The 14,649-nt window shown below is 36.5% G+C and overlaps 1 protein-coding gene across 6 annotated transcripts in view; it reads left to right on the forward strand.

Annotated features, from left to right (window-relative positions):
* Positions 1-14,649, forward strand: part of MME (membrane metalloendopeptidase) — a 108,735-nt gene that overhangs the window by 75,256 nt on the left and 18,830 nt on the right. For all 6 annotated transcript variants that reach the window (XM_040247303.1, XM_040247307.1, XM_040247300.1 and 3 more), the window contains 2 exons: positions 6,797-6,855; positions 13,258-13,377. In XM_040247303.1, coding sequence (XP_040103237.1) covers positions 6,797-6,855; positions 13,258-13,377 — 179 coding nt within the window. The remainder of the gene's footprint in view (positions 1-6,796; positions 6,856-13,257; positions 13,378-14,649) is intronic.

The raw sequence follows: 14,649 nt of genomic DNA on the forward strand, positions 1-14,649 counted from the left end.
CAAATGGCCACCAGATAGATGGAAAGATACTCAGCATCACTAATCATCATGCATGTGTGCTAAGTCACTTTAGCCATGTCTGACTCTGTGACCCAATGGACCATAGCCTACCAGGCTCCTCTGTCCATGAAATTCTCCAGGCAAGAATACTGGAGTGGGTTGGTGTGCCCTCATCCAAGGGATCTTCCCAACCGTCACAGGGTCAAACCTGCATCTCTTGTGTCTACCTGCATCAGCAGGTGTTTCTTTACCACTAGTGCTACCTGGGAAGCCCCACTAATCATCAAGGAAATGCAAATCAAAACCCTAGTGAGATATCACATCACTCCTGTCAGGATGACATATTGTTAAAAAATAAATAAATAAAAAGACAACAAGTATTGGCAAGGATGTGGAGAAATTGGAACACAATTGGTGGGAATGCAAAAGGGTGCAAAAGTTATGGAAAACAACATAAACATTCCTTAAAAATTAGAAGAAATAGAACTGCCATAAGACCCAGTAATTCTGGGCCTATAGCCAAACTAATTGAACTCAGGATCTCAGAGACATTAGCAGGCCCATGTTCTTAGCAGTACCATTCACAATAGCTCAGATGTGGAGGCAACTTCTTTTCCTCAACAGATGAATGGAAAAAAAAAATCTGTGTATACAGTGGAACACTACTCAGTATCTAAAAAGAAGGAACTTATACAGTATGCGTTGATGAACTTAAGAAAATGTGCTAATTGAAATAAGCCCAGAAAGATAAGTACTGCCGGATTCCACTTATATGAGGTTTCTAAAATAGTCAAATTTCATAAAATCACAGGAGGGAATCATTATTACCAAAAACTGGGGGGAGAAGGAAATGAGGAGTTACTAATCAACAGGCAAAAAATTTCCAGTTAAGCAAGATGAATAAGTTACAGCATTGTGCCTAGTGTCAACCATAATGTACTAGATACTTAAAATATATTAAATGGGTAGATCTCATGGTAAGTGTTATTGCCACAATTTAGAAAAAGGACAAAACATGAAACATTGCTGCCTTCATGGAGTCACTATTTCATGAGCTAGACAGGCAATAGACGTAATGTTATGTCCTTGCTAAGGGGTATATGGGATGTAAGAGCTTTCAGTTCTTTCCTGAAAGATCACAAGATTATTCTCAGTCAGGAGAACAAATACCACAAGAAAGTTCTAACAGAAAAAATTCACCCACCCCTATAGGTTCCAAATTGGGAATTTCTCTGAATTTGACATATCGCTCACATGGGTACGCACATCATGCATGTAAACACATATAGAGTTACTGAAGGCTAAAGTGATTGGGTATTGTTGCCAACTTATAACCATACTCTACCAACTGATGACTTCTAGGAAGAAAATCAGTGATTTTGGGGTGTTGTTTTTTTTTTTTTGGTTGAAAGAGAAGTCGATTTTCTTATTGTGCTATTAGAGTAGGAGCCTTGACTCTCACCTCCGAGGATCAGGTGAATCACTCAGAGTGCTTGTTAACAACTCTTAAAGGACCAATTGATTGAGGCTCTTTGGTACTACTGTGCTTTTGCCTTTGGATAAAATATTGTACTTTATGCAGCAGTGGAAAGAGCTGGTACTCTGGAACCAGGCGACTGAGGTGGATGGTAGAGTGAGCAACCATGAGTTAAGATTCCTGCTCTGCCACTTATTAACTGTGTGGAGTTAGAAAACCACCATGATACCTCTGAGCCTCAATGTTCCCTTTATAAACTGAGGATAATAGCATTGACTTCTGCTTTGTGAGGTCATTGTTATGTATTGTGTAGTGTGCGTGCCACATAACTTAGGTGTTCATTAAACAGTAGCCATCGTTATGATTGGGCCATGATGAGACTTCAGGGTGGTGTATAAGCCAGCATCCTAAAGCTTGTTAGGGTAAGGGGCAGCCCTAAGTATAAAGTGCTGTAAAAATGAGCACTGGAACTTCCCAGTGATTAAGACTCTCCACTTCCAATGCAGGGGCCATGGTTTTGATCCCTGGCTGGGGGACTAAGATCCTAAGCACAGTATAGCAAAAAAAAAAAATAAATAAATCTTTAAAAAAGATTAAAAATGTGAACACCTTCATTTTTAAAGAGGTTAGCAAGGAAATGGTATTGACTTTTGTAATGAAATTTTATGCATGGTACAGATCTACATGTTAGAAGTAGGGGATTGATTGGAAGAGGAGGGTGTCATATTTCTCCATAGTTTATATATTCTTTCCCAGTTGTATCACTAACTCTATAAATAAATTAGGAAAAAGAGTTTGATCTACGATGTACCTTAGTTTCTATACATGAAAATTGAGGTATCATCTATCTTAAATGGGTGGTTTGAAAGGTGAATGAAAATATATAGAAACCTTTGAAGTCTTGCTGAGGGGATATTAATAAATATAAAGAATTACAGTGGTAATTACCATTACAAATGAGAATTCTCCTTTCCAGAAGTATTTGAGGAAGACATAGAAAACCATTGTATTGTACTGCTGATTTCAAAGGAATTGCTTCAAAGCCACTAGATGCTGGGAAATTAAATGTTTTCAGGGAAAGGAGCATTCATGATTTTGTTGTTTAAAGAAGTTTGTTTTAAAGTTACACATGAATAAGTGAAAGAAGTTTTATTCCATATGTCTTTGCAACCCAGTGGGTTTATTATATCCAAGAGGCTATAGGATCAGGCTGTAGACTTCTGTTTTCAGTGCCCTGGGTAAAACGGTGTCCTGTGCTTTCATCTCATCACCACTTAGGTTCCTCAGGGTAATTAAGAGGTGGAAGAGAAACGCACCTGGTCCGCCACTCCAGGAGATTTCAGTTGTATTTCCCAACTACATTGTTAGTTCAGCTTTGAGGGCCATGCTGCTTATAGTGCCCCTTTGTTCTACTGTAAGTGCCCCCAAACCAGAATAAGATTACCTGACAAAATTGTTTCTCAGAAATGGAAAGTAAAGTTTGCTTACTTCTTGCTTCCCCACCCTTCACTTTATACCACACATACCCATGCTTCTGCAACCACATAGTGGAGGCAGGAAGAGAAGTCAAAGAACAGAGTGATATGCACTCTCTCTCAGGTCCAGTACTTGCTGTAGGAGATGCTAGTGTCTGGCCTCCATACTTTAAAGGTATCTTCAAATAACCTGCACTATCCATTTTGTTCCTGGATGCTTCGTTCTCGTTAGTTGAGCATTTTCTCTTTTCTGTGCTGCTATTCAGGGTCACATTTGTCTGTTTTCCATAAATGAAAGCCTCTCCTGAAACTCTGAGGCTGCATCCAAATCAGAAGATCTTACAGTTTTTGTTATATCACCATTTACTTTAAAAACTGTATTCTTTGTCCTTTAATTTAGCTTTTGTTGCAACATAGTGAGATATTTCATGATTGACCACAAATATTAGACATTGAGTCTTTAACTGCTATCATCACTTTAAGATGAAATGATCCAATTACAGTACCTTAAGTTCTGGTCATTCCCAGGGACAAAGTGCCCTGTGCTTTTGGATCTGGATAATTACCCGGGGGTAGCCTGAGGATGCACGGTGAAAGGTCTCAAGGAAGAAAAGGCAAACACTACACACTTGTGCTCTGTGAAACTAACCACTATGATTCTAATTTTATGTGAGTATTTTGTGGTCATAAATAGCAACCTATTTTCTTGAAGGTGTAATTCACAATGGACATTTTAATATGCAAAACTTTCCCTGCTAAGAAGTTACAAACATTGATCAAAGTGTAATTTTAAACAGAAGAGCAGGGAAAAAATCATTAAAACAACAGGTGGGACATTTATTTTTACAAAAAGCAATAAACATGAGATGGATAATATAAACTCCATTCACCTATGTCCGACTTTTGAGATCTGTTGCTATCTGCAACATCAGATTCCTGTATCTAGTTCTATTCCTCTCTAATATACTAATTTAAAACAGAAAACATGTTGAATTGGCACCTTTTGTGTTTCATTATTAGTACTGTGCCTGAGTGCAAAACCAACAATTTGTATATTATCTGTGATTACCCACTAATGTCCATGCAGAGTATATTATCATTAAATCAGAAGTTCAGAACTGAACAACTGAGGCCTAGAAATATGTTAAAGTAATTTTTAAACAATTGAAATTCTAATAAGTATAAGCTATTTATGCATAAAATCTGTTATGTTGTCTATTATCAGTGAGGAAGAAATTTTCTTCTACCCTTCCAGGATCTTCTGGTTGGTCTATGAATTAAATCGACATGAGACAGATTAACAGGAGAAAAATCAAGGTTTAATACCATGTATACACAAGAGAGACCCAGGAAAACTGAGTAACTTGCCAAGAAGGCTGAACACCTAACCCTAAATACCATCTTTAGCTAAAGACAAAAGAGGATGTTGGGAATAGTGGTTTGGGACCTCAAAGGGGAGGAAGGCAATTCCCATGAAGATGGAAAATCAAATGTTCGGAAAACGCTTATTCAGTGTGTCATGCTGTCACAACGGGATACAGAGTGGACTCTGATCTCTAGGCTCTGAATAGTTCCCCCACCACATCTGGCCCATATTCTCTGAAGATCCCTCTGGTGATGGCTCTTTTTCAGGAACAGGCCTCCTCTATCTAAATTTTTTAGGCAGTTATGGGGCAGGTCAAAGTTTCTTCCTAAGTCTTTTGGGAGATTTGTTTTCATCTCAAAATTATCTTCATGCCAAAGAGACTTCTTGGGGGTGGCAAGTTTTGCTGTCTTACACTTTCAGAATGTTGATGACACATCAGAAATATCTCTAAAGACACCACAAGGAACAGTGTTTCTCCTCAGGAGTTGGGTGAGCATGTTTCCTATTTTCTGCTCCTGCCAGATAGCCTTGAACCATATGTGACTCATGTGGTTCTGGTGAATTTATTTAAACATAGTCCTAATGCATCATTTTTCCTAATCATGAGTTTTATTTATATATTTTCTTTCATAATACTTTTGGGTCACACAAAATCAACTTTTTCTATGTAGCTTCTGATATCAAGGTTTTAGTCTAACATCCCTGGGTTTTCAAATACGTGTTTTTGTTGTGAGTCACTACAAAGCACGTGGGAAGCAAGTCAAGTTTAATTAAAATAAATAAAATTGTATGCTTATAATCATTAACCTGCAAGAAATTAAAATATTGATGACTCAGCTGTGGTGAAATTAGGGAGGACTGAAATATTGGTCATACCATCCTGTGTGAAAATGTTTTTCTCTATTTGAAACAACAAAATCAAACTAAAGAAGAAACACATTGATTGACCATCCCCCTACCCAAACCCTCCATCTTCAAACTTATTTTCTTCCTAAAGAAAAATTCCCAGAAATTCTATCTGAATTGTTTTTATCTACAGAAACTCTATCTGGATTTTTTTTTAAGTCATATATCCTTCATATGAATGTCTTAGACTTATTATTGGAGGTAAAACTCATGCTTATTAGAATTTATCCAACAGTTGTTATATGTGACCCTGTCTGAGTTACTTTTAATAGATCAAAATAGGACTTATATCTGACATCCCAGTGTAGACTGAAATTTTAACTAAAATGCTGATTTGGGCAGCTGACTTTGGACTGCTTACCTTGCAAAGTAGGGTCTGGAAACAGTTCTGATTTAACCTCATTGTGCTAATTACTGTAAACTCGTTTCATGAGTAGGATAATAATTGTCACTTGAATTGTTGCCCTAAAAGTGGGGTAACTATGTGGCTATTAGATAACAATATATGGTTGTTTTGAGTGTGTGTGTATGTGTGTGCTGACATTTAAGAAGGCATTGGAATTCAAGTAGTGTCAATTTTTCAATTGACACTTTCAATATAAGAATATGTGTCTATTAATGAGTATATAAGAATGCAGCCTATCAAGACAATATTACTCCTGTTGCACGAAAGTACGTAACAGTGATTGTTGATATGCAGTCTTCATAACATCTTCGCAGAAAGATATGGGAACACTGGCTCCATCCTTTACCTTACCGCTGCTCTCAGATTGTTGTTTGGGGAACTGGATTGTTGGTTTTTTTCTCACTCACTCTTGTATAAGTTATTTATGCTTCTTTATCATCTCCTCAACTAGGGTCTTCTGAAGTCAAGAATTGTATTTTATAAAATCCCTATGTCCAATATAGAGCCTAATTCATGGCATATACAGACAGATTTATTTAAAAATCACCTGGATTTCATTTTGCAGTCATTATACAAAAATATACCTTTGCTCACTTACCTGTCATATTTAAAAAAAAAAATTAAGTGACAATAATCAGAGTAGGCTCACTACCCAAAGCTAAATACCTGTTAAGGGGATCTCTTAGTCCCCAAAAAGGCTCTTTGTAAACCAAGAATTTAAAAAGTTTAAATGTACTTTTAGCAACCTGAAATTTGCTGAATTGAAATTTTAGCATTATTTCTATATTCTGTCAACTGTTCCAGAGTTGTTGGCATAGTCACCTAGTATCAGGAACACAGAACTAAATAAATTTCAATATAATTTTAATCCATTGCAGTTTCCAAAGAGATGTGTTAGAATGGGTTTTGCACTGTGAGATGCCATCATTAAAAATTTATGCAAATTAAATAACAGATTGCAGACCTATGTACAGTCTCATTTTTCAAGAAATGGAAATATTTTTAAATGAATGCTCTCATCTAGTGAATTAGTTTTAATTTGTTGATCATATTTCAAACAGAAAATTAAAATTCATCTTGGAATAGTGATAATGCTTTTATGGTTGTGAACAGATTGAATCAGATAATTTAGTATCTTTTGTAACAAGTTCTTATGTTTTCTATAGGTGGATAAGCGGAGCAGCTGTAGTCAATGCATTTTACTCTTCAGGCAGAAATCAGATAGGTAAGGTCTGTTCTTAAATAATTGTATAATATTTCTCTGTTGGTCCCATGCTTTAGTGCTTTGCATGACCAATTTATTATATTCCCTATAAAAGCACTGTTGAGGCTGAGTTACTGATTTATTGAATATCCTCCTTGGAAGTAAATTTATCCATGTACCTCTTTTCACTATAATAGCAAAATTTAAATCAGTATAAGTCACATTAAGTGGTTTTGTTTCTTTTATAACATTCTCATTTATAGCTAAATGGTTTATCTTATTGCTAAGTACTTTTATTTCAAACTTCTTTTTAAAAAAATCCCCTTATATCTCCATAAAGTTATGTTAACTTTAGGACTTTCTAAGCATCAGCATCTTAAGTGGTTTAAGTTTCAAGAACCAAAGTTTCAGAAACCCAGTTTTTTTCTTAGTTCCGTATGCAGGCATTGGTAGAGATGGTCCTGCTCTGTATCATTGTTTTTTCCTAGAAGATTCCAAGAGAGAGGCTCAGAAAGTTGCAAAGTTGGTTTTACTAGGTTGAGCCATGTGGAATTGTGTTTACTTAACCACTTTTGATCCCCTCAGAAATTTATGTTCACTAGTAGTAATATCACATAAATAAGCATAGAAATTAATACCTTAGTGAATAATACTATGAATAATGAAATAGCTCAATAAAACAAAGATATATTTTTTCTTTTCCTGGGAATACCTTGACATCTTGAAGCTCTCTCTTAAGTATCTTACAAATAGATACATTTCCCCCTGCCCCAAGGGTTTTAGTATGAAGAAAGACAACCAACTGATTTAGTACTTCAGTGGAAGTATTCTAAACAGTATAGCCAGCTTCTCCAGGTTTGTTCAGTACAGCCCTTCATTTCTATGTTTAGTCAAAAATCAGGTGGGAAGGTAAAGATTGATGATACGTCTTACCATTGCTTTTAAAAGTAGTCTGGTACATCTCCCAGCTAGTAAAATGATTACCTGAACCTAGGTCAGAGCCTGTTTAATGATCAACACAGAACCCGTGCAGACTATCCTTTGTAAAGTATTCCTAGAAACCATTCAGACCTTTTCCTGAAAGTTGCTTGGTTGCATCCAACTGTTTGTAACGACCTGGACTGTAGCCCGCCAAGCTCCTCTTTCCATGGAGTTCTCTAGGCAAGAGTACTAGAGTGGGTAGCTATTCCCTTTGCTAGGGGATTTTCCTGACCCAGAGATTGAAGACAGACCTTCTGCCTTACAGGCAGATTCTTTACCATCTGAGCCACCAGGGAAACTCTTTATCATTAAAGACCTTTGCTTTTTCTCTGGAGAGTCTTTACTTTGGAGACCTCTTTGATATTCAGTAGTTTTGTCGGTGTAAAGTCTAGTTCATTCTGCTGCTGCTGCTGTTTAGTCACTAAGTCATGTCCAACCCTTTGCAACCCCATGGACTATAACCTGCCAGGCCCCCTTTGTCCATGGGATTCTCCAGGCAAGAATACTGGAGTGGGTTGCCATTTCCTTCTCCAGGGGATCTTCCCAACCCAGGGATTGAACCCGCATCTCCTGCTTGGCAGGTGGATTGTTTACTATTGAGCCATCTGGGAAGCTCCTTGTTCATTCAAGACTTAGACTAAATAGGATAATTGACTTTTAAAGGATTCCCAAGGCAAAGTGAGGTAGCCATGACTTCAGTTGTGCATTAGGGCAGACTAAAGGATACTGCTTTATATTAATCCAGCTCAGGATCCTATCAGACCTAGTGCTGAAGCACTCCCAGGAGACCACTCTGGCATGTTCATCCCCTCAGTCCTCTAGAGCAGGTCAGGACAGACTTCGTTTGTCTCTAAATTACCCCTTGTTCCTGAAGCTGACTCAAAATTGGTCTGCCTCAGAGATTCCCTGAGCAGAGAAGACCTGGGTATGTTCTCATTTTGAATTTAATACCCTCAAACCAAACAAGCTACAGCAAAAGGAAAAAGAAGTTAAAAGTGGCCTGAAATCTCACAAAGCAGACAATTATCATCTGAATAATCAAGAATTGGCTATAGTAAGCATTCTTAATGTATAAGAAAGACCTCTTAAAGATGCTTAATATAAATTCCTTTGATGGAAATAAGAAATCTGAAAATTTGCTAACCTCTTTTCATATGCTTATCTGCTAATAACAGCAGTTCAGAGAAAGGGAAAGTGTCATGCATGAGAACGCTTTGACGTGTACATTTTCTCCTTGACAATCCATTTAAATCTCCAAAATGGGGATTGTCTTAACTAAAAACAATTGAAGATCCTGATCTCTCATTTTCTTCTTCATAAAAGTGTATTTGTGTGCCTATCCATGCCCATCCATACCTAGATATATAGCTTTTGCAACACTCTCTTAATGGATTTGATATCATGTGCACCACAGAATTAGAACTGGTATAGAATAACATGTCTCATAAATGACCCTCCCACCTTCACACAAATCCCCTAAACTATATCACATGCAATTTCTTGCAGGATTGATCTTCTTATGTTATGGTAAAAAAAGAACTTGTTTTATTATTATATAGGGAGTTATTCATATTAATAATTTCTACTTTTTAATTCAGTTCCCACCACTTTTTGTCATAACTCACACATGTAGGCTACATTCCAATTTTCATGCACACTTGCCCCTTCTCAAAAACAAAAAGTCAACTTTCAGGACAGAAAGGCATGCTAAAAGTGGTAAATTGACTTGTTCCTCTTCCTTGTGTAATTGTACCATAGAGCTTTAGGGACCTTTCATGTCATTAGAAAAGCTGCACTTGAATGTTTCGTCAAGTGTTTCTCTGTAAGTTTCAGGCACTATCCAATCATCTTATTAAACTTTCAAGTCTTATCCAAGGAAATGACAAGTCATTTGAGAAGTCTTACTACTGCTGCATTCTCCTTTTTCAATAACAACAAAATTCTTTTCCAATTTTAGGTAATATATAAGTAATTTATAGTATATTCAGCCTGGGTAATCTATGACTACCTTGACATAATTAAACTTTGTAAAACTGTCTTACTTATCCTTCAGTTCAGTTCAGTTGCTCAGTCGTGTCCGACTCTTTGCGACCCCATGAATCGCAGCACACCAGGCCTTCCTGTCCATCACCAACTCCTGGAGTTTACTCAGATTCAAGTCCATTGAGTTGGTGATGCCATCCAGCCATCTCATCCTCTGTCATCCCCTTCTCCTCCTGCCCCCAATGCCTCCCAGCATCAGTGTCTTTTCCAATGAGTCAACTCTTTGCATGAGGTGGCCAAAGTATTGGAGTTTCAGCTTTAGCTTCAGTCCTTCCAATGAACACCCAGGACTAATCTCCTTTAGAATTGACTGTTTGGATCTCCTTGCAGTCCAAGGGACTCTCAAGAGTCTTCTCCAACATCACAGTTCAAAAGCATCAATTCTTTGGCGCTCAGCTTTCTTCACAGTCCAACTCTCACACCCATACATGACCACTGGAAAAACCATACATAGCCTTGACTAGAGGGACCTTTGTTGGCAAAGTAATGTTTCTGTTTTTGAATATGCTATCTAGGTTGGTCATAACTTTCCTTCCAAGGAGTAAGCGTCTTTTAATTTCATGGCTGCAGTCACCATCTGCTGTGATTTTGGAGCCCACAAAAATAAAGTCTGACATTGTTCCCACTGTTTCCCCATCTATTTCCCATGAAGTGGTGGGATCAGATGCATGACTTTAGTTTTCTGAATGTTGAGCTTTAAGCCAACTTTTTCACTCTCCTCTTTCACTTTCATCAAGAAGCTTTTTAGTTCCTCTTCACTTTCTGCCATAAGAGTGGTGTCATTAGGATTCTTATTTTCAGACTTGAGAATTAAGAGTAAATTTTTCTAGACATGTTTCTATTTCACTTAATATAAAAGCAATGTTTAATTTTTCCACCAAAATTGATTTTATCTGATTGCACTCTTGAGCTTTATATCAAAGATTCTAAAATTGAGTTGCTTGCAGTCTTAAAAAAATAAACCAGGGAAGTGAGGGGATAGGCGTGAGGAGAAACGCTGTCTTTTGTTTCATGGACCAATGGTGTATTTAACTAACTTGTTGACAATCATGAACATAAAAAATGCACAACTAAGCAGTTGGTAATTATCAACAGTTGGGATGTCTACTAGTAACAATGATAAGACTAATCAGTAAAATCCTCATAAATATTTAGCTGACAGAGTAAAAGGAGAAATCATGATTTGCAAAGTTGAACTTGAATACTAGTATTTAATATGAGCCATAAAAATCTTATCACTTGCCTGAAAAAGTATATCAGGGTATAATTAAAGCAGCAAGATCTTTATAGTTAATGTTTAGTCTTAATATTATGTTTCATAAGAGCATTTTATATAATGGATGGATTTTAATCAAAGTACATAGTGTGGGAGATAGTCCTCACTTTAAGTTAATAAAGTACTGCACATAATTTTTATATTTCAAGCTAAAAATAATTTCTTGGCACTGTTGATAGCTCAGGCAGCTACATGTGACATATAATGTTCATCAGAATTCTCCAAGGACAAAAATTTTGTGTGTGTGTGTTTTTTTTAACTTAGTCATTTTGATTGTTAAAACAACTTTCCAGATATTTTTTAAATATCTAAAGAGCACTTAAATTGCCCAGTGTATATCTTAAATTCTCCTCTGTAAATAGCTCGTATTTATCCCTGAAACACTTACAAGTTAAGGTCATACTCACCCCAGCTGAATGACAAAAAAACAATGTTTGCTACTCTGTGTTAACTAGGTCTTATATTTCTTAAAATAAGGGCCTTTCTTTTGTGCTCTTGATGTTCCATGCAGGAATAGCCCAAGCCTTTACATGTAGTAGATGTTGATACTAATGATTTTTTATTTTTGCTTACAGAACATAATGCTTCAGTGGATACTAGAATTTTACAATGTGAAAGATAAAATCTCAAAACTATGAATGTTATGAAGGAAGGGGAGGGCATAGGGGAGGTGGAGAAGTAGAACACCATAGAGACAAAGACCAGGAAGAATGTGCTGTCTTTAGTTAGGGAACAATGATAAGCCATCCAAGGTGTTTTAGCAGGATAGTGATAATGACCACAGTGGCACTTTAGTTGGCAAGCAGGATAGAGTAGATTTAGGATAGATTGAAATTTGGGGAGACTGGAAGAAGACCTAAGAAAGCCAATTAGGAAATTAAGTAATTCTTCAGGTAAGAAATGAGAGTGTGAATTCAGAAGGTGGCCAATAGGACTGATAGGAGGAGATAAACAGAAGAAATGCTACTGGAAAGAAGGTACAGGACCTGATTTTTTCCTTACTAGATCATGTAAGGACTTTGTAAAAAGAAAGGAGACATGAAAGATAAACAGAAAAATGTTCACTTTGGGTGATTGAGACTCTTCACATGCTATTAGCAGAAATAATAAAAGTCAGATGGCTTAGAAGGGAAATGAGGAGTTTGATGTGTGATACATGAAATTTAAACAGTGTGAAATGTCTAAGTATAGAAAATTAGCTAGTTAAGACAGATTTCAGGGTAGATATAAAAATTACAGTTCATTTATTTATAAGTTTTTAGGACACTAAGAAATTCACTCATTTCTTCATCAGTTATTGATTTATTACCTGTTATGTTCCAGGCACTATCCAATTTAGGGTGCTAGAGATAGTTAAAAATTCAAATGGACTCAAAAACAAATAAACAAATAGATGTACGTGCAAACAAACCTATGCTCTCAAAGAGCTAATACTTGAAGTGCTTTGAGAAAGACATGAAAAATGAAGGACTAAACAACCATAAATAAATAGTCACATGCTTTAATGAAAATTTAAAGAGGTTATGTGATTAGGGGGTACTTTTGATTGTCTCTGCTTATTTACTAAGCTATTGTAGATGTATAAACTATTAGACATGTTAAAAACAATACTTCTGTTATTAACTATTTCTCCAAATATTTGCAGTGGAGAAAAGATCTTCTGAATGAGATGATAATTTCCCCTTGCTCTAAATTCCTTATAGCATGAAAACAATCTTAACAGATGTTATACAGTCAATTGTGATTATAAATCACATATATGGTGCACTCTGGGATAAACTCTTTACTGTCATCAACAATAAATGACCTGGGGACTTCCCTGGTGGCCCAGAGGTTAAGAATCTGCTTTTTCACTACAAGGAGCATGGGTTCGATCCCTGGTTGGGAAACTAAGATCCTGCTTGCCTTGGCAGTGCACCCAAAATAAATAAAATAAAATATAAAGAAATAACAGCATCTTACCAATAGATGACCTGCATTTGTTTCTGTCACAGAAGATTTTTGTATGCAATTAAGTGAAACCGACATACTGGAAAGCAGCTTAGCAGGCAAACAGCCAATCCAACGCCTGTCATTACAGAAGAAAACTACACTCAATCTTTAACCATCTTCTTTGCTTATAGTCTTCCCAGCTGGCATTCTGCAGCCACCCTTTTTCAGTGCCCAGCAGCCTAAGTCATTGAACTATGGGGGCATTGGCATGGTCATAGGACATGAAATCACCCACGGCTTCGATGACAACGGTAAAGTGCAACTGATGCTTTTATTTGCCTGAGATATACCCTAGTAAACTTAATTAAGAGTTATAATAATGTATCAATATAAAACACATTTATTCATCACTGTATCATTAGCCTAACCATCACTGCACTTTTAATGTTCCTTTTAAATTGTTGCTTTAGAAGATCAGAATTTTCTAATAGTGAGGTTTAGCAACGTGTGCTTTTTACTCTGACAGAATACAACAATATCCACACTGAGAAGACATTGATATTTGTCAATACCAATGATAATGTTTGTTCTTATTTCATGATTATGTCTTATCTCTCCAGAATTTTAGAGGGCAGAGTCCATGTCTTAAAATTAGACGTAAGCTCAGAAAGTAAGGTGCCCCCAGGACTTTTAAACTTCCTGTGGTCAGAGACTTTTTTTTTTGACTGCATCTCACACCTACTATCTAGTTCACAGCCTTGCAAACAGTAGGAAATTAAATGTTTACATGCTGCCCCAAATAGCAACATAGATTTCGAGTTTCAATGAAATTTGAGAGGAATAGAAGTAAAGACATGAGATATGTAAAGAGGTAGGAGTTGAAGCTGTAGCAAAGATCAGTTCACAATTGGGAAGAAAATAAGAACAGTAGAGAGAAAATAATTAAGCCTTAATCTAACTTCAGAGAGTCAGAGGAAGAAAAGGAGACAGGAGGGATATACTAAGGGTCTGTTAACTCAATTGAACTATATAGCAATCTTCACAGGTAGGTATTAATACTGTTTCCATTTTTCAAACAGAAAAATATAGAGACTCATAAGACTTGGTCAAAGTTACAAAACTGGGAGTTGGTGGAACCAGGATATGGGTTCAGGTAGTCTGTCTTTATAGCCCTTACCTTATTCACTACATCATAGATAACTGTTTAAAAGATGACAAAATCAAGTGTCAAATATATAATGTGTATAAATGCTGCTGAAGCTCAAGAAGGAGAAAGATCAATGTAGTTAGGATCAACAAGAAAGCTCCAAGACTAAAGGTGACTTTTTGTTTGTGCTTGAAGTAGGGCAAAACTATGAGTCCACAATTACTAATGAAGGGTTAGTAAATGGAAATGAATTCATAGGAAATGAATGCCATAGTGAAATACTGACCTCTTAAAAAAATCTCAAAACATCAAAGTAAACAGACTTGGTTCAGGCAAAAATCATCCAACAGAAACAAGTCATGATTTCAGGAGTAACTATCTGGTGGCCTTGGCTGAGACATCAACAACCAAGTGGGTAAAATTGGATTAATCTGGA

This window comes from Oryx dammah, unplaced genomic scaffold, assembly GCF_014754425.2.
Source record: "Oryx dammah isolate SB20612 unplaced genomic scaffold, SCBI_Odam_1.1 HiC_scaffold_2, whole genome shotgun sequence".
Taxonomy (NCBI): Eukaryota; Metazoa; Chordata; class Mammalia; order Artiodactyla; family Bovidae; genus Oryx; species Oryx dammah.